General features: G+C 37.5%; 1 protein-coding gene across 1 annotated transcript in view; it reads right to left on the bottom strand.

Moving 5' to 3' along the window:
• Positions 1–8,084, bottom strand: part of LOC104495949 (DENN domain-containing protein 1B-like) — a gene marked incomplete at both ends in the record, with an annotated part of 19,084 nt that extends 11,000 nt beyond the window's left edge. The window contains 2 exons of the mRNA XM_010139004.1: positions 3,610–3,729; positions 8,035–8,084. Of these exons, the coding sequence (XP_010137306.1) occupies positions 3,610–3,729; positions 8,035–8,084 (170 nt within the window). The remainder of the gene's footprint in view (positions 1–3,609; positions 3,730–8,034) is intronic.
• Between the last annotated feature and the right edge of the window lie 17,468 nt (positions 8,085–25,552).

Raw genomic sequence — 25,552 nt, 5'->3', positions numbered from 1 at the left:
TCTAACTTCTAGTAATCAAATAAAACTAAGGAAACTGCCTTTCCGTAGCTAAATGTCTAATGTCTAGGGGCTACTTTTCTGTCTGGAAAATTGACACAAAATGTGTAAAATTGAAACATTCTGCTTCTAAGGGATTTGCCTAAAGGAAGAGCAAGAAAGCTTCAAGCGTGGTCTGAACTGGAGAACTACAAAGGCTTACCACATAAACTTGTCTTCCTTATTAAAGCATTTCATTTTGAAACATAGGTGACAATTTTACAATCGTAAAATTAATGAAATCTAAGACCGAGTATTTTAATGATGCATTTTGCGTTCCTCTGGATACTTAAGGTGAAACTCAGAGTCTATCAACAGTTTCAAGATGTTTAACAAAATAAATTTCAGTCAAATTATTTGCACTTTGTTCTAAAACCATTCAGGCAATTCAAAAACAATTTCATGTAAATCCAGAAAATAATACTCCTACTGCAAACAGCAGTGATGTTTAGAAACAATACCCAAAAGAATTAAGTCTCCTTCTATTATTCAAAAGTTAACATTGAAGTTTCTGGTTTGCCACTTCAAATCTCAACTAGTGAAATGATTATTTAAATTAAAATATATTTAAAAAAAAAACCCTGTAAGACACAGTATAGTATAGGAGCACAACAAAGCATATTACAATATCCCAGCTGTGGTACCCCTCATTCTTAGGGAACTGCATTAGCTCAACAGTTTGTGGAGAGGAAGGGGGTGACACAGGATTCACACTGAGAGCTTCCGAAAGCAGCCGTGCAGTTCAAAGAAAACAAACCAAAACAAAATAAACCTTGCCAAAGAATCACAGAAAACTTCTGGAGAATAATCCAAGTTTTATTTTCTCATCTTACTATGGCTTTGCACTTACTACCATGGTAAGTTTGACAACTGCAGTCAAGCTCTGCACGATCATTTTAGACAATACTGTATCACAATTAATATCCTGAAACAATAAAGCCTGAGACAGCTACCTTGGGGGAATTTTATTTCCCTGTATAAATATAAAGAGAACTGGAATAAAACATCTGATTTGGGAGAAAATCCTGTTTATTCAATTGATACACATGCGTATATAAAAGGTAAAAAACCTGTAAGCTTTATAGAATAATTTTAAATGTACAGGGATGTTTTGTTTCAAACTACGTGGCTGCAAATTCAGAGATTATTTCCTTTAATTAGTGTTTCAGATGACCAATAAATTATAACGAGAAGTCCGATAAACAACAAGACTTTAATCCTACAAGCAGCTTTAGTTTGTTGGTGTAAAACCTTAGGACATGCAGCCTTTTCTTCAGGTTTTGGTTAAGAAATCCGAAGGACCATTTAAATCCTATCTCATTAGTAGCCCTGGCATAGGTTAACACATGGCCTGATACCACCCACAAAGGGAGTGGTATCCACCAGTGGTAACCCACCTCAGAAGGGAGAAGTTGTGTCCTGTTCCCCACTCATCAGCCTACCCAAATTTCTGTAGTATTTCCTTCTCATCACTATGGCTTGTTTCTGCTCTTCTCAGAGATTCTTAATTATATCTTAGTGATTTATGATCCTTTCATTTAGTTAATTTTTCTGTATTTGACTATCTCTAGTTGTCTAGTGAGTCTTTTTTCACTTGGCCACCTCTACTGAACCTTGGATCCAGAGCAGAAGCCAGACTGGATACTAGAACATACCAGATGGAAATACTGATGATTCGTTGTGTTAAACACAACAAACACACAAATTGGAGAGAAAACAGACCACCTAGCCCAAGGAGTACAATGCCAAGAAGCTAGTAATGGCCTGCATTCAGCTATGCACGCTAAATTCACAATTGAGACAATAAATGCAACAAAGGCAATGCTTTGATTAGGGTTCGGTGAAAAATTACAGCTTGCCGCTTTTCATTTTCTTGGTTATTTCTACCAAGTAACAGACTCTTGAATAATCTTTCACTGATAATCTTTTCGCTGATGTACGACTGTGGAGAAATGTTGAAAGAAATACCCAAGTTTACACCAGCTGACAATTTACGTCCTTTGCTTTGTAGCACTACACACACTATTCAAATGTGCATACTTGTGTGCATAACTAATTAAACATGTTATCATTGTATTAGAAGCCAGCCAGATAATGTTAGGAGTACAAGTAAAAAATTTTATTTCTAGCATGATGAGGGAAGAAAAGGTTAATTCAGAAAAAAGAGCTAAAAGTATACATATACGTTGCATAAACTCTGGGCCTTAACAAGATATATCAACAAAAGGTATCACACAGAAAAGGGTTATGTAATATACACTCCAAAATCCTAAGAATTATATCTTTCTGTCGTATTATTAAAGTGGTACTGTAGGGATCACAGGAAGTCAATTAATTTCCAGAATAAAATATTTACCTTTTGCTATTATCATTGTATGTTCAGCAATTACTAGTTTTTGCAATATTTATAGCAAATGTTTATTTTTAACAAAAGCATCCTGTACAGTGGCTCTCAAGATTAGTTTGGAATCTGTTTAAAAGCTCACAAAAGTCTTGATGTGAAATTTCTAATAATTTTAAGCACTACTCTAGAAGTTTCTATATTGTCTGGTCTGTCTTTCCCCTCCGCATGTTCCTTTACCGGTAATGTGTTACATGTCAGTGTCGGGTTTGCCTCCCTAACTTGTGTGTGCTATCCTAATAACACCTTCCATGACTGCCCGATCTCCATGTTGTCCAAATACCCGATATCTGCTTTTCCCCAGAAGTTTCCGAGCTTACTCTCCAAAATCCTCCAAGCTGCCTCTCTGTGGCCAATGAGTTTTGGCTCTTTGGCAGCACATGGCTCCTCCTGCACCCTGTGTTTGGGGATTCTCACTCCGAAGGCACCTCAACCTTCTTACTTCCATGTGCTCCCATGGATGGGAGAAACGGATGTTCCCATTTCCTCCACGTGCATTACAGGCTGCTAGGCTCTTACCTGAATTTGCAAATTTGCCTTTTAATTAAAGCACTCTGCCCTCTAATTAATTTTAAAATTACAAAGGTTTTAGGATAGCTAAATAATCAATTTTTGCATTACCAAGCAATTATTTTAAGGGAGAAGAAAGAAAAAGCAGAGGAGGAAACAAAGTATTTCATGTGGTTAATTTATCCATCATCAGTATTTCTTCTGCAACATAGTGGCATGCTCTTTACTGAGAATTACCCGGCTCTGGCATTTCTTATATTAGATATAGTCTGTCCAAAGAACATGGAAGAGACACTCAAAAAATCATATTTCCAAGGAAAGGAATACAGAATAGAGCAGTTCACTGTGAAATTGACCGGATGCTTGTCAAAGATCTCATTAGAAAGTAAAAATATCCACATAACATTCAAAGCCTCTAAAGCTGCTGCGTATTGTTCTTTGCTTTTAAGCAGAGATTTCATTTAAGTAGAACTATTTAGCCTCACACAAGAATACCATCACATGGGGCTTGGGACCACTTTTCATGTGAAATCAATGGTAAAACTGTTGTAATTATACCCTGATAGAGAAGTAAATTACACTAGCAGAGAATTCGCCTAAGTTTTTTTCTTATATTTTTATTATATTTGTTCCTTGACTCAACTTTTCTCATACCAACTCACCTCAGAATACAGAGGCAGACCTTGCCCCCTGACGTCAAACGGCAAAATCCAAACCTTTGCTTACTTTCAATGTCGGTGAGCACGAAGGTAAAATGCTGTCCTACTTGGTTTTGGGACACCCTGAAAAATTAGATACAGAGCATAAAACCACTAAATCACATAAAACACGAGCATTAAGTCATTCATCTCAAGCATTTTCATGCTCAAGCCTCACCACCCTTCCCTCCCTTCCCTCTGTGCAGGCTACCTCTTGCACCCCACTCCTTGCCCTCGGCACAGAAGCGCCTGAGTACGCAGAGCACACAGCAACCTGTCCTTGCAGAGACCTCTCTCTTACACACACATTTGATATTACACACACACATACCAAAAAACAATGAAATAAAGGATGGAAAAAACTCATTTGTATAAAACTTCTGCTGCATTTTGGAGTTCACAACCCATCTTGCACACTGACTGGAATGACTGAAGCGTACAGGAAATGCTACAGTTTATCTATCTTCACCTCTACAACTACGTTCTCACTTTTCAGTCTCAACTATTTACTTTGAAGGCAATTTTTTTTCTGAAAGTTATCTTGTAATTGCTTTTCACAAGATCTGCAAATCAATGATTTCTACAGCCATTGTTTTGCACTAGTCTTAATCATAGCTGTGTCTCTGCACACAGACTTTTACCAGAAATACCAACAGAAACAGCATTAGCCAGGAACTGCAGTCAAAGTGATGTCATTCCTGCCATCGTTACTCATTGACCCTTACAGATTATCAGTTAAATAATATGCACAGTAATTCCCACACTTAAGCAATATTCTACTGTTAATGAGAAATTTTCTACAGCAGCAGCACCACTTCTTACACTCCAAAATGTAACACTTCCCTGCGATCGGGTGAGTGCTGTAGGGGAAATTAATGAGGTACATATCGTCTCCATGCTGATCCTACAGGCAGTTTCCAAAGAGTGTTAGCTAAAAGGCCACGTGTGCCACACACTCAGCAGAGGAAATGCATCCTGAAAGGGAAAAGACAGAGGAATGGAAGGAGAGAGGGGAAGTATTTAGGGCAGAGATAAATGAGGGAGATTCAAAGAACAGATAAAATGGAGGAGTCAACAGTGATGTAGCTCAGCTTAGGACTAAATTTGAGATAGGTCCGAAAGGAACAAGAGGAGAAGTAGATGGTTGCTAGTCATCATCCAGCTAAATAACTGACAGATGTAGAGATCAAGGTGTGGGATCTCTGCAAGGTTAAACCTGAGTTTCGGGTTGAGAGTGAGAACACAGAAGACTGCTGGAGAAAGAAAAGAAAAACTTGCAAAATTTGCATAAAGGATTCAAGGAACAAGAGAGAGGACAAAGTGCTTTTTCTGATGTATTAATATTAGTTCAGCAAACATTAAAAGGAAATTAAAATCTCTGCATTCTTGAATGTTAAATCCTCCTATTCTGTATGAAAAGAAACAGAGAAAGGAATTCTGCGGCAGAGAAAAAGGAATGTATTCATAAATATCTACATGCAAATTGTTGAATGTTATACAACAGTGCCATTTACTAAGCTTAAAATCATTTATCCACAAAAAAGACATATGTTTTTGAAGCAAATGTTCAAGAACTTCCAGGACAATTTATTTCTTAACTCTTTCAAAATAAAATGTAAGCCAAAACCAGCAGTAATGAAATCATAAGTAGCATCAAATAGCAAGAATTAAATCCAGGTATCTCTCTGTGATCCCTGCAGCATACCACATAAAACAAAATCAAATACATGTTCTCATTTCGCTCACTCCTCAACCCATTCACAAATTAATACAGGTGAGGTGGAAGAAAATAGGTGATGATAACCTTACCACTGTGCTTTAACAGTGCTCTAACTTTCCTAGTTCCATAACTTGAAGAATACCGATTTCCTGCTTTAATGAGTTGTATTTAGCTCATTAAGAGAAAAGACGCTCCGTTCCCTCCAACTCTGCTGTACAGAGTCACATTTTTTGTTCTAGGATCAGTAGCATCAATGGAAGTTGTCACTTTTGCACTGGTAACTTCTAGCTTACTAGGATCAGATATCGCTTGAAGTGGTTTTCTGTATGTATAGTACACAAAGTACAGGCTGAGAAACTATGCTCTCCAAAGTACAATATGCTCGATCAATGAAACAGATTCTTCGTGTTTCATTTCAGTCAAAGTGTTCTGTACAGATGTTGTCAATGTAAGGGACTGTAAAAATATTCAGGGGCATTAGTTTTATGGTCTATCATGATCCTCCATACAAGAAAAATATTTCATATATATATACGTATAAATATATGAAAAAAAAAAAACAAACCAAAAATCACCAGAGAAGTGAAAAGCACATTTATGGCTAGACAAAATACTAAAAAGCTTGTCATCTTAAATGTCCATGGGAAAAAAGCCATATAAAAACGAGCTAAGGCAGTGTTTTCCTCAATCCTTTTCTTTATCAGTTCAAATTTCAAAACAAAGCAAAAGACAACTGGTTTTCTTTAAAAAACGTGGTAATGTATGTTCACACTACAGGAAATGTTTGAACTGAGTAGTAAATGGTAAACACACCACACAGCCAGTCAGTCGTTCACACAAAGAGCTTGCCAGTAAACAGTTGCATTCTTTCTTGAATGAACTTCCAGTGTTTCTGTCCTTTCCCCCACAATAGCTCTGCCCCTCCTCCTTGTCCATGCTCTTTCACACTCTCACATCCCACATTGTTTTTGGTCTCCCACAAATCCACTAACACTCAGGTCCCACTATACAAGAGTGGCTGATTTGAAAGATACCACAGTACAGCCTGAGCAATCAGCAGGCCAGACCAAACACGCCAGGTTTGCTCCCCTCATCAGCACATCTCAGCTTCCAAGAACCTCCCCACATTCTGTCCAACTACCAATTTTTACGAAATCTATAGAAATTCTGCACCTTCGAGAGCACTGCTTCATAGTCAAGTATGTGGCCAAAAGTCAAAAAGCATGTCTGGGGAGGAGGACACAGGAAGGTATTAACAGCCAAACAACAAATATTCCATAACTTTTTCTTTTCTATTTTTTTTCCTTCAGATACTCAGCTAAAATACATACCTAGTTATGCTATAAATTCATGTATTCTCCAGCTGATTGATTAAGCTTATCCATCTAATACAAGCAACCAAGTGTCTTCTGAATGGTTCAACAGAAATAGTTACAGCGAGTTATTTGAAAATAATTATTTGTTGACACTGATTATCTTCTTGCCACTGGATGGCAGCAATGGAACCTCACCTTTTTCTGTTATCCTCAAATTTTATTTCCATTATTCATCTTCATTATCAATTTTAAACAGAAGTCTGTACATATCTTAAGCACATTAAAGACTTCAATGCTTTAAAGCCAACACTGACAACCATATTAGTTAAGTCATTAAAACAGCTTAAAGGACAGTGAGCTTAACCAGTTCAAAACCCAAACAACTTAATTAAATTCAACTATAAAAGACTAAATGAACTTAGTTCACTTCAGGGAAGTAGTGTTTATGAAGATCTTTATTTTTCCAGTGTGTCTTTCTGCAAAGCCTCTGTTCTTTCCACTATTCACACACCATCTTTTACTCCACTGATAACAGCCTCTTGCTTGTGATAAATGCTTCTGATCTTTGAGCCTCCATCTACAACTGATGCCAACGTGGTTCTGAATCCAGCTCAGCCTGCACACTACCTGGGCATATTTTTCATTAATTATGCAAATCAAGCTTCTAATTCAATCTTTGCTGATTTGGACAACATGAGTCTTCCAGACTGAGTGGGTACCATTTATTAAATTAATTACCATTAATCATTTTGACAGGCCTAAATCAGTATTTTAATTAACAAAAATGTTTTATATGAACAACTTAAATGAGTGGCAGTATTACATGGAAGACACACTATAACTGATAGCAGAAAGGTAAGGGCTAATTAATTATAAATAATGGTCTTGATTCGCCTCTGAGAAAAATCAATTGCATATTCCGTTACTTCCATCCAATTAAAGTCTTAATTTCTTTGAACTCAAACAACATGCTTTCAGTACTGCTCAGTAAGTTTTCATACCCTGGTGCACCATCACATTTTTTGATGATGCTTGCTGTTTGAAGGAAACTATGTTGTATCCTTACATTAACACAGATGGTGTTTACAGTTATACTGGACAAAAACGGTAGCCAGCATACAGCCCCACCTTGAAAGAGATATCCCTAAAATTCTGTAAAGGTTGCATTTTGTTGTGATAATTTCCTACTAGTGATGTCGTACTTACCTGAAAAACAAAGGACGTGTTCTCATCTGCAAGTGCAAATTTAGGGATTACGGTATATTATCTTTTTCTTTAAATCTGCTCTTGCAATTATGCTAAGTATCATTTTCTATAAAATATATTTAAATAAACAATACCTATACCACATACCTTTCAACGTCGAAAGGAAAGCAGAACTTTGGAACACTGTTCAGGACTTCCTGTAAAAATAAGTAAAAGAAATAAAGTTAGGATTTTTTAAAAGGCTTCTGAAACACTTTCAGGGCAGTTGCTAGCAAGATACATCTTGCTTTTAAAAAATATTAAAAAATATTCATAACAAATAACAAGTTCAAGGAATAGATGATTGCAAAAAACACAGCACACGTTCCTGGACTGAAATAATTGATTATTAAAAAGGAATTAAGTTTGTGCTTTGGCAGATTGCAAAGACAATGCCATAGAAACCCCAGGAGGGAAAGGCCTGGCCTGAAGGGTATTAACACCCTTCACATCCCCGCTGGGATTCCCTTCAACAAGGCCATATGGATTTTACAAGAAGCACCACACCATATGGGTAAGCCACGTCTGCTGCTACTTGTACCACAGACTAGCCACAGGGACTTCTGACAGATCCTGGCTCAAAAATACAAATGTTGTTTCAATTAAAATGCAGGCAGAGAAAAGGGAATGAAGTTGGCAGCCCAGTGAATTACAGAGAGGTATAACAACTCTATATACATGGTCCATAGTCAAATGCTGAAAATGATGGAAGATGGAAATCATCTGCTGGACCAAAGGAGAAATTTATATGATTAACCCTTTGAGTTTCACAAGCAAGCCTTGCTATTAATACGGTGGAAATCCACCAGATCTACATTTGTACCCTAATATATAAAAGATAATGTCACTCTTTCTTGCAGAATTTTAATAAAAGGGCTGTTTAGTGGCAAATAAAATGCGTTAATTAAATTATAAAAAATGCTTTCAAACTAGTCAGCATTTTTCTTTAAAAGAAGGGGGGTGGGGGAGGAAGCAGCAAAAATTGGTTTACAAGATCGCAGAAACACAGGTTTTGTTTCCTTGCTCCCAACTGGGAAAGCGAACCCTTTGTGGAACGCTTCAGCTAAGAAGAGACAGTTGACATCAACATAGCTGGCCAAAGCTACAGAATTCCCCTTTTGTAGCAAGCCAACAGACATACATTGCTGTACACACGGGTTCTCCCGCAAGATGTTTTCAGAAAAATGCATACTGACTGCAAAGCTCCAGAGCTGCACATGGGGGTTAAGAACATGATCTAAGGTTAGCACTCTCCAGCCTGAACTCTCACTTTCCTCCATGTTGATCACTCAACTCCCATTAGGGGAAATTATATATTTAAATTCCTACACACTACATTTGCCTGGCTCAGTGTAAAACATGAAGAACCCATGCAAGTTAATCAGCAAGGGCTGAACCGTTCAGGAAAAAGACGTTGCTGAGTACAACTTGCATATGTTAGTTGCAACATTTTAAAGGTTTATGATGTGCCCCAGTAAATTGTCATACAGTACAAAAGGGAAAATTCAACTTTTCTACAATTTCGAAGTCCTGACTTCAAGAAATCCTTGGAACTTTCAGCACAGAGAAAGAAGAGTACGAAAGCCACATGTCATATTCTGGGAAAGGTTATTGACCTAATTATGAACACATGATATTCTTGAGAAGAAACTGCTCAAGCACCATTCTGACTGCTGTGAGCAGCCCCTGCAGAACAGGTAAACATTTGAATTTCTGTAGGCAGGAAGCATGATGCCAGTAGTAGTAATAATAAACTCTAAGAAAAGAAAGGAAGCAGAACAGGCTAATCAAAACTTTTAACTCAGAAATTAAATTTCCTAAACATTTCCAAATAGTCTCTCATGTCAGGCTCATAAAGCTTTTTTTTTTTTTCCCATTCCAAAGAAATAGTATGTTATGCTCTACTTAAATTCTCTTTCCAGATCTGCACCTATTCTCACAATATAGGGAGTCATTTTCCCCAGGAAAATGGGGACTTGCTGCCTGGTGAGCTTAGCACTGACTCAGAATTGGGTATGGAAATGTATTCATTTATGTTCCCCATTGTATTCTCTCAGAATAAATTATCACGCAAGAATAAGAAAACAAAAACAAAAAACCAAAGGTATTAGCTCAATATTTTGACTAAACCACCTGAAAATTATGGGTATGTTTTGCAGCTTTTTCCAGGCTGAGCTGCAGGACAGCATTTTCCCGGCTGAGCTGCAGGACAGCATTTTCCCAGCTCCAATCCATCCCCCCCCAGCCAGCACATGTGCACACAACTTCTGCAGAGCAGCCTCAGCTCGCTTCCCAACTGGCAGGAGCATCCCTCAGGGGACAAGTCTTTAAACCTCCGCACTCTTTAAAATTCAACCAGCCAGCAGGTCTATAGACTGGTGTATAAACAGTATAGACAAAAAAAAAAAAAAAAAAATCCTCTCCCAGCTTATGTCAGTGACAAAGCAGCTCAGCAGTTGACTGCTGCTCCCCTGACAGCGTAAGCCGGCTTTACACAGATCAATAGATGGAAGTCCTACCTAGCTTCCAGGGCTCAGTTTTCCCCCTTAATTACAGGTGCTATTCAAATTTTTAACATGGAAGAAAATAAGATGCCCCCAAGATGCTCCTAGACAAATTTAAAATGCAAATGACATTATATACACCTTCGCATACAGAGCCACTGTTCGTGTGCAATTACAGTTGACACTTGCAGTAACCTCTCTATTAAATAGAATTCGAGCTCTGTCTCCTACTGGGTCATCATTTTCAAGGATCCATAGCTCAGCCAGGACTAGCTTGAGTCAACGTACACACTCGCAGAAAAAGAATAATATATTTATCATCTTTCATATTTTCATAGTTTCACAAAATTATGTGTTTATTTCTGAAGACAAAAGGTTGTACAAATTGTCAGAAAGCAAAACTTCCTGGACTCACGTGTCCCATGATTATTTCCTCCTCTGGTTCTCACAGTGTTAGGCCTTTCAGAAATTGTTGCTGTGTCACAAAGGACAGAAATTGAATACAGGGGGAAAATGATAATGATGTTGTAAAAATTAAAAAAAAAAAAAAAAACCACCCCACACTAGAAGATTCTCTGTTTGCTTTCAAACACCAAACAAACATCTACAGTTGCATACACAATTGTCTTTAATCCCTAAATTAAAGGATAATAATCTCATTCCCTATACAAGCTCCAAGAGAAAGAAGAAAACCAGAGAATTATCATCATGTGAACTACAGCGTCCTCACTAAAAGCTTAAACAGAAATGGAAACAGCATGTAAGAAAATATTTCCTTTATGCCCAGAGCAGAGCAGCAGAATCTGACATTCTCCAGGGCTCATGGCCCAGCGGCTTTACTAACTCACTTTCATCAACTGTGCCACCATCTCCAGCCTGGCCTGGTCATGCTCACTGGCTCTACATTGAGATGGTAGTATAGAAGCCTAAGAAGTCAGAATTGTTTAGTGTTCCTCGCTTATTTTGATACCCATACAGCTAATTCTGTGTATCAATATTTTATAAAGACATGTAAGAGGTGGTAGAAGCTGCTTCTGAATTCACACACGTCAGCTTTCTGGAGAAAAGCTCCTGATAACTCAGCATCTTGCCTTTAAGTGACACTACTGGTTAGTCAGTTTTGGTTAGATCCAAGACATACACCACCCTCCTTACTAAATAGAAAAGATAGGTTTGGGGGTTTTTTTATATAATATCACAGTCAATCGATACAAGCATATGAAACCTTCATGGCTGTTCAGCATACGTTGTATAGCGCAGTGATTTGGAAAGACATTTGTTTGTTTTTCCACTTGAACAAGACAAAATATGATCTCACTACAGCTAGAAGAAGGTATAGGAGCTGCTTCTATGGGTAAATTGCACCACCTTTGATATTTATTACAGAATCAGCTTATTAAATATCATCTCTAACAGGTATGAGTGGGTTTTTTCACTTTAACTTAAGCATCTTAACCTGTTACCTTTTTCTATGCAGATGAGACTTGATGAATCAACAGAAATTAAGTTCATTGCTTAATCTTATACTACTGAATTATTTAAGTATTGAAGCCTAACCTGATTAATTTCTGAGGTTCGAAGGATGTGCGAACAATTCAACTCAGCATTTTTTTTTCATGTTATTTTAACATATTCTGCAGTTGGCATTTCAATGGGGTGGGAAAAGAACCTCATTTTTATCATGTGCATCCCTATGAAAATCTCCCCTGATAACAGTATTTTAAGGTATCCAGAATGATGAACCACTTCATAAACAGCAGTTTAGACACTCTTTTCTAAGGGACAGTCCTGTTACCTTCCAACTTTTTCTGCTTATCTGCAGCATAAGACTACAGATTCCTCAAGCAAACAGTGGGTTCATCCCTAGGCCCATTCTACACACGGAAAGAGCTTCTACACTCTGGAGAAGAAAGGGTACAGCCTTACACTGAGCCACAGTCACACCATGTCCATTCCAGAGACATGACAGGATACCCAGAGAAGAAACGGCCTAAAGAAATTATATAGTAACGGAAATAACTTGAATTATTTAATCACATAAATTACAGTATTATTAATTACATCATCCAGACCATTCATGTAAACTAGCACTCAAATAACCCTCTATCCTCATCTCTTTATTCTGTTTTGAGGCAGAAATCAGCCAAAGAAAATCAATGGTAGTGGCAGAAATAAATGGCCACCCTCTTAATTACAGATTGTATCTGCACTTCTCCTCTCCATTATCCTTACTTCTTTAAGTGCTTTCTTGCTCAACAACAAGATTTTTCCAGCCTTTGTCTTTGTCTTATTTCTCTACCTTATTTTCATGAAGTCCTTTCCCCCAACCCTTTTCACCGAAAGGGAAAGTTCCCTTTTTAGACAGTCTTTTATCTTACACATACCTACTTTATAAACTCTCACCTTTTTCCTTGTTGGCAAAAGCTACTAGCTATTCTATTTCAGTATTTCATCTAACTGTCCTTCGAAACTCTTCTTTCACCATTCTAGAAGTTCCTCTCCCTCCTAACCTCTTATTTAAGTGTCTTCTCCTGAAATACCTGACTGCAAGTCTCTATTTTGTCTCTTCTTACCAGTTTCCCCTATTCAAATCTCCAACTCCAATGCCCTCTCGTCCTCACCCTTAACCCAACTTGCTCTTGATCATGAAGGGGGCTATTTCACCACTCCTTACCATAGTTTTCAGTCACTCCGTGCCAATCCAGACATACAAAAAAGAATCTGCTTGAGATTTAAGCCTGTCCTGACAAGTACTTCTGACTCAAACCAGTGACTTCAGTTGTAATATTTAAATGCTTAAAGTTAAGCACAGATTTAATTTTATTCTTAAATCAAAGCCAAGCTGCTTAGCATCTCGCAGCATTGAGCCCTTCATCATTACAGCTCAACGAAGGTGAAATTCTAATGCTGCCACGTAAAACAGCCGATGAAAAGGCAAGCTCTATCCTCACCACTGACTCTTCCTCTTTCTTCCTCTGAAGCCGTGCACACCCACAGCAGGGACCCATGCGAAGCCAGCAGCAGTAGTTGTATTTCAAAGACTTCACCTTTACCTCTGCAAAAATCTCATCAGAAAATTGCAGCAACAATAAAGAAAGGTAAAAATGGTTTTAATAATAAAAAAATTTAATCTTCGATTACATTCACAGAAATCCAAAGGTCTAAGCATGGAAGTCATTATCAGGTCTCCTTAACTATTTCTAACCTCTGTGTGCTTCTATCCAAAGTGCATCATTCAGTGACTACCTGGTAGTTTTGTACAGTTAAAAAATAATTATCAGCTGCCTTCTGAACACTTGAAGCAAAAAAGAATACAGAAATTAAATGCAAATGGCTTAAGGTGAGGATGCAAAGCTCTTTTAAGGAATTAATTAATTAAAATGTACTTTATCGTTACAGAACGTCATTGTTGCAAGAATAAACCACTAAATTACATGGCTTTTTCTTACTTTTTTGAAAGACAGAAATCTCCATGTTTAGATATTTTAGCTATCATTTCTGTATTTGCTCATCAAAGCGTACATGTAATTTAGAATTTTCAGAAATTCAAGGCTATTTGTGAAGAGACAGCAGAAGTGAATAACTACACGATCCTAACAAGCTCTCTGAAACACAAGCATGATCTTTCTCCAACCTTTATGAACCATTTGAAACAAGTAAGTTTTCCAGGCTTATCAACGAGTCCCACTTTTTACACTGGAAGGAAACTCGGCCAGTAGTGTAACTTTTTGCATTTTTGCCTTCAACTTTTCCTCTAGGTCTAAAGGCAAGTCAGGAAGAATTCTCCGAAATTGTTTCAGAGAAATATTAATATTTAATAGCAATTACTAACTGGCCTGCTAGTCGTATTTTTGGGATAGTCCCATGAAAGTCACACGCACACAGCACCGTTACATCTGCAGTGTAACACCACAGGATGAATGCAGTCATGACATAAAATGGTGGCATTAACACAACTATGTGACACAGGAGTTTCAGCGCAGTGTGGGTGGCAAAATACAGACCCATAGACGTGCCCTCTAAGTCTACAAGTTGCAATACTTCTGTTCCCAGAAGATAAGAAAATTTGTGCAACTGCAGCTCCCTCTAACTACGCCTGCTCTTCACATGCCACAATTTTCAGAGTAAGCTCTGGATAGTGTTGTATTTTCTCTCACCTAATTCCATCCCAATGCAGCTGACACCTAAGAGTTCATGCATCCCTGACAAACATATAAAGGGAAAGTTGATTCCAGACCATGTAGCAGAAGTTATCACTAATGGATTCAAGAAAGATTAAAACATCACTAAGCAGAACTACGTGTACTTTCCTACAATCATAGATTGTTTTGACTCACAAAACATAAACTCTACTCCACTGCTGAGACAATTTTTGATCCTCTTAAGCCGGCTCAAACTACACCTGGAGAGGCCCTGCAGCTTATGACTGACATTCAGAAGAATCGGGTTGCTCATAACATTTAAACACCAAGCCTTTCGTAGAAGACAACTTGCTCTCTAAAAAGTTTCATGTTTTCATCTCTCTAAGGCTTATTCAGAGAAATGTCCATTGTGTAAAATGAACCAGAAGCTGAACACCTGCAAATGAGGAGATCACTTACAGAATTCCAATCAGAGTTAATTGCTCTTATTCTTGCTCCCTATCTTTTCTCCACTTAGGCATCTTTCAGTTACATGCCTCGGGAGGCTGGAAGAAAGAAAAAGCTGGTTCACCTACCCGCTCCTGCCAGACAGGCAGCTGAAGATTTTGGGTAGCTTAGTCTAGCTTCTCTGCACTCTACAGAGTAATAAAGGCACAGTTAAATCATGGAGACAGGTGAGGTTACAGGACAGACTCTAGACAACAAGGTAACAAGAATAACTTGAGATCTTTGAGAAGCAAAACCACGTAAGCAAGTAGCTATCATAGAGGTGGCAGCAGAGACCTGAAGGTCAGTTACGTCTGCTACTGAACTTACAGATGATTGTTGCAACATCACCTAAAACTAACAGTACGTTAAATACAGTAAAAATAAATGATACAAAATTAATGCCTGGAACAGTGACATGGCCAGGGTGCAGTACACTTCGACTGGAGTCACACTACAGGACACTCTTGCCCTGTACAGCAGACTAAGGCTAGCATCCCAGGCAATTTTTTAGAGCATCTTTCAAAGGCACCTTTTGAGGAGCAAAGGAATGTATTAATTAACCCTGAATACTTTAAAATACATTAATTGTGCTATCCTGCAAGAATGAAGAATAAGGCTTCCTAAACAACCAGAGCAGTAACTTTAAAAATTTAGACATTTCTACTAAGTTACAAAATGGTGGAGTCTCTGTTTGTCCTGAAAATCATCATGTAACCACTTAAAAATAAAGTATATCTCAGCCACACAGGTGTCCAGTGTAGCATACAGGGACCCAAAGTTCACTTACTTTAAAATAACAAGCTCAGTTACAAACAGCAGAATAGCTACGACAATATGAAGTTCAACACAGGTTAATTTACCTGCTTAAAAAAAACCACTCAACTTTCCTGGAACTCATAATAAAAACATGAACGTTGACAATGCTCTTCTTCCCAAAGAAAGTTCCCATTAGAATAACTGCATATTGAAATGTTACCATCTATCCCTATCACTGGCAAGGCAAATAAAACCAAGATAAATAGTACTTCGCCACGCAGCTCTAGCAAGCATATACTATTTGTATTCCATGCACCAATAAATAGTTTCCCCTTAGTTCCCGGACTCAAGTCAGAGAGGCCATTAGTCCCTAGGCAATATCACAGAGCTGGGAAAAACAGGAAATATGCTCTTCCGTCTCCACTCTTGAGATTACTAAGGGCAATATTTAACTTTTAAGGTAGTAGGATATTTATTATCTTTAAGGAAGTTCATTACATTTTGTACAGAAAAAGACACCAGAGTATGACACACAACTTTCTGTCATCATGCATTAGGGGAAAAGTGACCTTTCATTAATATACACTTTTAATGACAGCAGCTCTCAGATTATCTGGAAACTCAGAGAAATTGTCTTAAACTAGAGGTAAGGTAGACATCAGTTTCAAAATCCAAATATTTAAGTCTTTGATGGCCAGGTTAAAATCCACACGTCATCCTGCACAGCTAAGAGGGCACTGAAGTCATCTTAAGACTTCTCACTGTTTACAAGACTAGTTAAGATGCATCTTCGGCAGCAACAATGAGAACCTCCTGCTCATCCTGTTCAGATGCTGTTTCTCCTATGGTGATAAAATAATCACCATAAAATAAAGCACATACTAGAAAATTGGTTCTTATTTATTTTTTAATTTTACCTGTTAAGTTTTTTCATCCCACCTTGTAACACCTTGACAGCTCAGGACAAAAGTGAGCTTATTTGTAACATACTCAATTCTATCTATTCAATATACTGCTTTAAAGCGAGGTTTGTAGTCTCAGAAATGTCTGCAGAAGAGTAGCATGAAATACCACCAGTAGAGCATAGTTGACGCACAGGTCAAAAGGCTGCTATTGGCAAGATCTTCTTCTCATCACCAGAAAAAGAAAAATTTTGAAGGAAAATTCACTATAAAAGTATATTACAAATAATAGCTGCATTTAAATAAAAATATACTGAAAAAGTAGGAAAATTTTGAGCATGACAAACTCTACTGGGGATATGATACATTTCAGATTCATTTCAGCTCTAAGTGTATTTTGTTGTAAATATATTCCAAATGTTTTTCTTCCTCCATAAATTACAGATTTCACCAGAGACTTCAAACTATACATAGTACCAATTATAAAAGAAACAAAAAAAAATAACCAACTACAATTTTGATGGAAGTAGCTAAGGCGGAAGACCCACAACAGGCAGCAACCAGGAAACCAGAATAAAAGGTCAGAGGCAAGAAAAGGAGAAGATTGGTTTTGAGTCAGAAGGGAGAAACCAGCTAAATGGATTTACTTTATAAATTAGATAAGGTTTCTATCCGCACATGGCACCACAGTATTGTTTCAATACAGTTGATCACAGGTTGCCAGACTGAAGATCTTTCAAGTCTCCTTTTAGCATCATCGGTAAAAAGTCTGGATTTTTCCACAGAACATGTTTTTGCAGGCTGACAGTAAAAAGCAAACAAACAAAAACCTCCACCTTGTTTGAAATACCACTTTACAACTTTCAGACTCCCTTGGTTTTCTAACCATCACGCTTTCATTCAAGCATATTTCAGAAGCAAGCAAGCAAGCACACATTACAACTACAAGTCAAACTGGGAACAGCAGCCTGAGTGAAACACACAAAACTGTCTTTTTTCCGATCTAAATCCTAAGTATAAATAAGCATTAGCTACCTAAAAGGCAAATCCTGGAACAGTGAGTGTCTGTAAAAGTAGGATGTCATTCCTTGCCTAGAAAGCTTCTACTGAACAACTGGTCTGCCCAGTAAATACCCAGTACAGACATACACAGAGAGGTCAGCACCGGGTGATGCTCTTCCAGAATCAAAAATTTTCCGCTGATTTTTTCATAAAATGAACCTACAGCATACACCATGATGAATTCCTTGATTTTGCTGGCAATTCATAAACTAAGAAGTATTTAATAAATGAAGTCTCTATCATGTAAGCTAAAGAACAACTTGGTGCCATATCCAGGGAAAATACCTGTAGTAGAGAGTGACTTATGCAGATCAATAAGGTGGGACAGTCCAAAAGTTCAGCCCTTGACTGGGCTTCCACCTCTCAATGTGTGGTGCTACAGGGGAGTGTGGTGGCTCGCACAGCTGTGTGGTAGTAGGGGAAGCTGAGGAACCACAGTACATTGTCAAGAGTAGTGAAACAGATGACGTGTGGAGGCTGTTTCTTGAGCTAGAAGAATCTACAGCCAAAGGAAAAGGAACTGAGAAAGGAAATCAGCTTCTAAGGTACCTGCTAGGATTATCATTTCATAATTTGAATTATTTCTGGTATTTTTATAGGCAGCATAGGTCAAATTCTAAGTCTTACCATAACATAGCTCAACCAGAATCACTTGTAATAAGTTTTTCGGTACTAAATTCAGATACTACCAACAACATTGAAAAATGGAAGAGAGATGAAACAACTCCAAGAACAAAGATGGACAGGGAAGAAGCAAACAAGCATAATTTTAAAGTCCCAGATACAGACAAATGACTACCACAAAAAATAAAATGCAATGGACATACAATTAGATGTTTTTTCCCCAAGGACATAAGCAATGTACATTCACTTCGCCTGTGGCTGAGCATGTCCAGACCTTCTGGCTCCCCACTATGGCATCATTGCTAGAGATTACTCTGCAATAATTTCAGGTTGGTGTTTCTGCACGTGAGCAGCTGTCAGCCACACCAATCAGTTTAGCTTACACCTCCAGTATACATAGCATAAGCCAACTTTGAACACCTAAGAGAGGAAGGTAGCTTCCACAAGCAAGCCAGGCAGCACAAGCAGCTTCAGCCAGGAAGATTTTCAGCTGCTTTGCTTTAATCCAAAAGAATGAAACTGCCCGTGCTCAGGGAAGACATTCACCCAACTATTCACTGCACTTACTGAAAAGTAACAAAAACTCTGTAGCCACAGCATGATTTCTCTGTGAATTGAAAGGTCTTCCTGACTTCAGGCTAAAATTCAAGAATTGATGTGCTGAGCCTGCACTGGCCCACTATGTTTTCTCTAACAGCAGCCATTAGTACCTAGTGAAGGACAGAGATTAGCACGCACCCCGTAACCTCAGAGACAGGTTATTTCTCAGATGTGGAACTTTTGTTACTGATTGTATTTTTATAAATTATTGCAGACAGAAACTGACTCACAAAAAACTTATAAAAACTTAGATAGAAGTAATGAGTACTAGAAATAATTATATTCTGACGGGTTAATGTATTTCCTTTCTGATCACCTCCTTGGAGTTGCTTCACCTTCATTTAATTCCTCGCCCAAGATCCCAAGCCATGTAGTCTGGACCCCTCAGCTGCAGCACGCTAACCTCCCTCGCCTGCTCTTGCTGCTGGCAAAGTCCTGCTGCTCTAGCTCCTGATCTCATTTCCATCAAATCTTGTCCTTTGGCACCAGAGTGCCCTGGTTCCTTGATTTCATCATACTTAGATTGTGGCATTGGATCCCAGGCCAATTCATAACATAAATAATATGTAAAAGAAAGTTAGTTTATTTAACAAATTATAAACAATTTGAAGTGACACTTCAAATACCTGTAGCAGAAACAGGGAACCAATGTGCCTCAAACGCTCTCCCAGTTCTGTAGAAAACTATCACCAGGAAAGGCAGAGCAAGAGACAAGAACCAAACACAGGGTTCAGGAACATCACATCCAGTACCAAACATAAGAAGAGGCTGAGCTAGTTAGGATATTCCTCAAAGAGCAGCAGCAAGCTTGAGACACAAAAGCAACGCTGAAAGTAAAACAGAGACAACGTATCAAAAATAAGTGGATGGAGGGTACTAAACAAGTGGATGAGAAAGTATAAGGTAGCACAGAGTAAGGAATGAGGTGACATTAGACGGGAATATTCTGAAGGCAGTTGAGGTCAATCAACAATGACATCACACATGTCAATTTGGCAGTCTTTCTGGAAGACGTTCCAAAAGATTGTCATCACTGTTTCAGCCATCAGTTAATTTTTTCTTCTCTGGTTTGGCACATTGCTGAAGGTCGTAGGAATAAGCCAAATCACTAACAGTTATTTTCAGTAGGCTGATACAGAATATCTGAAGGACAGTCAAATATTAATACCGTGCTTATTTGAGCAAACAGAGGAAAGAACATTTCTACAAAACGCAGTCCCCCAATATCACAGCTGTATGATTAAAAAAAAAGGCTAACATATGCATACAGTCTATTAAAATGCACATAATTTATCTGACTCAAAATGAAAACATATCTAACAAGTAACTCCATTCATCTGGCCCTTTTTCACCCAGCCTTAAGATATACAAATGCATGCCTTTTCACCAGAACACAGCAGCTGGGAATGAAAAGGAAAGCATTCAAATGATCATTTTCACATCATATTCCATCGTCTTTTCACCAGCTCCTCTCCAGTCTTTCTTTGAGTCCCATTCTGTTACAAGAGAGCTGCTTTTTAGATCAATTCATATTTCCATAATCCACACTGCTGTTTCTCCCTCTCCTCCCCAGGGTGGACTAACCCCTGCATCCAGAACTATGGCTTACAACTGTCATTAAGATCTGTAACAATAACAAGATAACAAAAGAGCTGGTAGAGATGAGGCTAGCTAGTACCATATGCTGATCAAGTTCAACATTTTTTACTTAAAAGCCCTATAAAACAAAACTGCCACAACCATGAAAACAAGCATACTTGGTGTTGCCACCTGTCCTCAAAATTTCAAGGGAGTTTCAAGTTTTCAGTATTGGTCTTTTAAAATTTTTTTTAAAGTTGCAAAATAAAGATTTATTCTGTCTCTGTTGGGTTGAATTTAAAAAAAAAATTGAGAATGCATCTTGGAATATTTACATCTCAAATGACGTAAGGATCTCTGTGATCCTGGGTGTTCCCGCTAGCAACTCTAAATACACCTCTGACTATTTTTCTGCTGATCGTTTGTCAGCAGTGATTTGCACAGACAGAAAGCATTGCTGCCTTCACACGGCATTCTTCAATAAAATCGATACGTATTTCAGACACAAAGTGTCGGGAAATCACAGCAAACTATCTTAACCTGATAAAGCTTACTCACAATGCACAACATCACCACCATCTTAACTGGGTTAATTGTCGTCTTCAGTTACACAGCGATTCAAGTTCCAAAATATCCAAATATTCCTAAACTAAACAATAATGTGTAACAATTAAACAAAAATATTTTTGAAAATTAGTATTCTCCTTATATTGATTTTTCCTTCCTCACACCAGAGTACCCAAATACGATATCAAACTTACTAATACACAAACAACAAAATTCCAAAAACCTTTTTAACATTTACTGATACAAAATAAAAACATCAAAGCTTGCTAACTAGTTAGCACCTCTCTGGTTAGCATAAACATTTGAAACATGCATTTAATGCCTCATCAGAATAGAGGAACAAAGCCAGCAAATGCAGAAAGCCAGTGAGATGCATCCCCTAACAGCATGCCTGCAGCCTTGAGAGGAGTGTAAACAGTCTTGTCCCTCCTGGGTTCCTGCTGCTCTCTTAGGAGAGCACAGAAGAACACAAAATCATCAGAACTGCCTTCCACACGTTATTTTGATCCAGACAATAGACTTGAGCTTGCTTCTGGATATTTCTTTTTTAAATAAAACTTGAACTATTATTTAAATCTTTTTTTTAAAAAAGGAATCTCTTTCATATTGACCTCATTTATGTAATTGCTGTCATGATCCATTCAGTTAAATATACCATCCTGCAAGAAACTGAGCACTCTGACTCCAGTCAGACATTCATTGAAGCCTGGCTTAACTTTCAATAGTAAATACAGACATTAAAAGCAAAGTGTGCAATTAGTGCTTTGCTGAGGGAAGGCTAACATATTAGTACTTCATAGGATTTATTCCTTAAACAGTGATGTTTACAGACATGAATGTGTATCTATTTATATATATATATAAATATTTTCACATGGATCTGATAGATTTTTCACGTATAATATAATGCTTTAGTAGTTGAGTCACTACAGGATAAGGAGCAAGGTTTATTGCTCACAATTCAGTGGTGAATTCTGCATAATATGATACATTTAAAATAAAAAACAGATCTTATGATTTTAAATAATGGATAATAACACAAAAGTGTTACAGAAATTTCGTAGACAACAGTAGAGGCTCCTCACATGGGACGCCATACCCCTTACTAGCCTGGGAACAGCCTGACATAAAAAAAGCAGATTTAGTCTGCTTGCCTTAGAAAGCACAGACTAACAGAAGACAAGATGAAATCTGCAACATAGCTAAAAATCTGATGCAGAGTCTCAATTCTTTCCTAATCCACATCTTCAGTCAACACCCCCTTGTCATACTTCCTATTACTGACGTGGCTTCTGCTAAGACCATCTCCTGCCATATTAGCTATTTGAGATGTTTTTCACCAGCAGAGAAGCGGCAGCCTAAAGAAAAAAATTATTACGTGATGAGAAGGGAGAAGAATAAGAACTATTCAACAGATCAGTTTTTCTATACTTGGGGGCCTATGGCAGATGGAAATCATTTGGGGCCAATAAGCAGCTAGATTAAAAATCTACTCCATTCTTACACAGGTATTAATATCCTAAGTATCTGTAATTACTAATTTTGTAAGAAATGTTGACATCACATGCTTCAAAGGTTAAGACAACACAGGAACAAAGTTAAGAAAACACAACACAGTTAGTGGCAGAGCCTGCTGATGCCACTGGCATTGTCCTCTCATCATTCCTTGTGCCCACACTACCCTTTTCCCAGGAATGCTTCAAACCAGTGAAGTTACCAGGAGCTGGAGTGGTTTTATTTCCAGAACAGCTACAAAGAGAGGTATACTAGAGGCATCTGGACACATCTGACATCAGCAGGGCTTTGCCCGTAACTTCACTGCCATGAGGAGACAGCCAGCGTCAGCAGATGTCAGTTCTACTGGGTCTCATTAAATTCTGGAGTATTTCATTGTGGAAGCAAAGGTGTTGGTTATATTTGGGTTGTTTCTCTACAGCACTTGAAAAAATATTTTTATAAACTACTGGATTTTTTTTTCCAGATATCATAGTATTATTGTATTTCTCTGTATTCTCTCTTCCATTTGAAAACATGCTTGAAAGGCTGAAATTGAACTCTAGTCTAACCAGACAGAATACACAAAATAAGCATTGAGATTAAAAACATTCACAACTTTTATAATAAAAATTTCACTGAGCACAAGGGGAGTTTCAAAATATATTTTAAATAGAAAAATATTCAATTAAATGGCTACAACCCATTTCTCATTCAAATGTGAGCTTGTAAGGATAACCACAGAAGAGCCATATATGCTCAAATCAGGAATCTTCACATTTTTTTCTACAGTGCTGAGATTATTCAGAACTTTGTCAACATTGTCAAACTCATGTTTATAGCATTAATGCCAGTATAACAGTAAATTATAACTCTGTGATGCCTCAAACAGAATAATTCTTCTGGCTTTTGAGGTATTTTTTAATAAAGATTTTCTTTGAAATGTTATCATAGTTCTTTGTACTTAGAATTCTACCCAGCATGAGTTCATTGTTTAATCAATGGTTTTGAGAGTCATTAAAAAGTTAATTACTCTCACCATCTAAGAAAAAAAACAAACCACCACCACAACCAAAACAACCCACCAAATACAACTGCCTGAAATATGCCATGCAAAGAGAATTATTCTTCTTCTTTTTCCTACTTTTCTTCTTTCTCCATTCTGTGTTTTTCCCTTTTCCTTCGTATTCAATCATCAGAAGAATTAGTAGATAGAAAATAAGCATTTATGCTGCAGACTTGGCAGACAAGGAAATCAACAATGAATCTTGCAAATTCTTTTGTGGTATCAAAACTGCACCTTAACGGACTGAGTTTGCAAAAGTGTTTATGAAAAATCCCGAATTTTTTTCTTTTTCCTGATCATCTGTAGTTTCTACCCCATGCAAAACAGATCGGGTGTTCTGCAAAACAAGATTTTAAAAAGCCGACATTTAAGAAAAAAAGGGACCAAAAGAAGAATACTGCCCAGAATAAAGGAAAATGGCAGGCCACAAGAATAAGAAAGAGGATTAGGGATAAGGAACCACTGGAAAGTTCAGGCATACTGAGAGGACAAATGTGAGAAAGAGGAGGAATATATCAAAATGGCTTAGATGCTTAGACCAGTTTTCTTTGCATTATGAAAGCAACGAAAAGGTGACATGATAAACTGCAGAAAAACTCAGAAAGAGAGGAAAATATTTTGCCCACTGTTATCACATCACTGTGCAAACAGACAGCCCTTTAGATTTTAGGAAAGATGATTCTTTGGGATACATCCAAAAACTAACTCACACATTTTACATTTAAAATAGAAATGACTGGAAAATAGGATGGAGAATATTCTTTTTCTTTTTTTCTTCTTTTTTTTTTTTTTTTAATATTCTCCCCACAAACTTTCATTGAAATCACTCTTAGTAGTTTTTGTGAGATCTCATTTTTAAAAAAAATAAATCTGGTGGATATTCAGGTCTCCAGTCTGGAAGTACTAAGTTCAACATGCACACACACATGCCCACAGAATGCTTCTGCTGATTTCACTTGACTACTTGCTCAGGGGACTGCTGTAGAAGCTGCTGTATATTTTGTTCAAATCCAGTGGTTCTAACAGGAAAATTTCCCTTCCAAGGATGAGAATTAAAATGTACTGTTTTCCAGAAACATAATCAATTTACCTGAAGCACTGGATTCCCCACACTGCTGAGATAGGCGGAAGTTTTCAGAACCCAAAGGCAGAGAGCTGCCTGAGGACTCTGTTTTTTATAGATTAGGTATGTCTATCGCATCTTTGTATGATTCCCCTCCAGTCTTTAGTGGGCTTCATCTTCTAATCATCTTTCTACACCAGCTGTTCTTTGAATAACCTTCGACTTACTGAATAAGCTCCCATTTTTCTTCACACATAATTTCACTCTTTTTTTTTTTCTTTTTTAAGATCAAGTCTTTCTTAGGGAACAGAAAAAGGACAAAACAAACCAGAAGAAAAGAATTTAAATGACAATGAAAATGATCATTCTGCAGTCAGGAAAATTATCAAAACTTGCTGGAAGTCTATCTAATAACATGTAACAGCACACTTTGCTCATGTACTATTTATCACTGTCTCATAAGCTGCATATGTTTGTGACTGATGCTATTCCCTATCCAGACATCCCGCTTTCTATGGTTGTATATTTATTCCTTTCATCAAGAATTACCTTAAGGCTGTCTTTACAGAATCTTGGATTAATGATTAAAAAAGAGGAAAAATCAACAATTTATCAAGATCTACTGTACAGACCATCCATTGTGGTGATATTACCAGAGAAGAATATGTTTTACTCAGTATCAGCCTAAAAAGAGGAGAAAAGAGTGACAGTGGGTCAGAGATATTCGTTCTATTTAGGGGTTTTATGTATTTCTATTTATGAAAATAAAAAATATTTTT

The sequence above is a fragment of the Buceros rhinoceros genome, unplaced genomic scaffold (genome assembly GCF_000710305.1).
Source record: "Buceros rhinoceros silvestris isolate BGI_N320 unplaced genomic scaffold, ASM71030v1 scaffold21826, whole genome shotgun sequence".
NCBI lineage: Eukaryota > Metazoa > Chordata > Aves > Bucerotiformes > Bucerotidae > Buceros > Buceros rhinoceros.
This window is presented reverse-complemented; position numbering and strand designations above follow the sequence as displayed.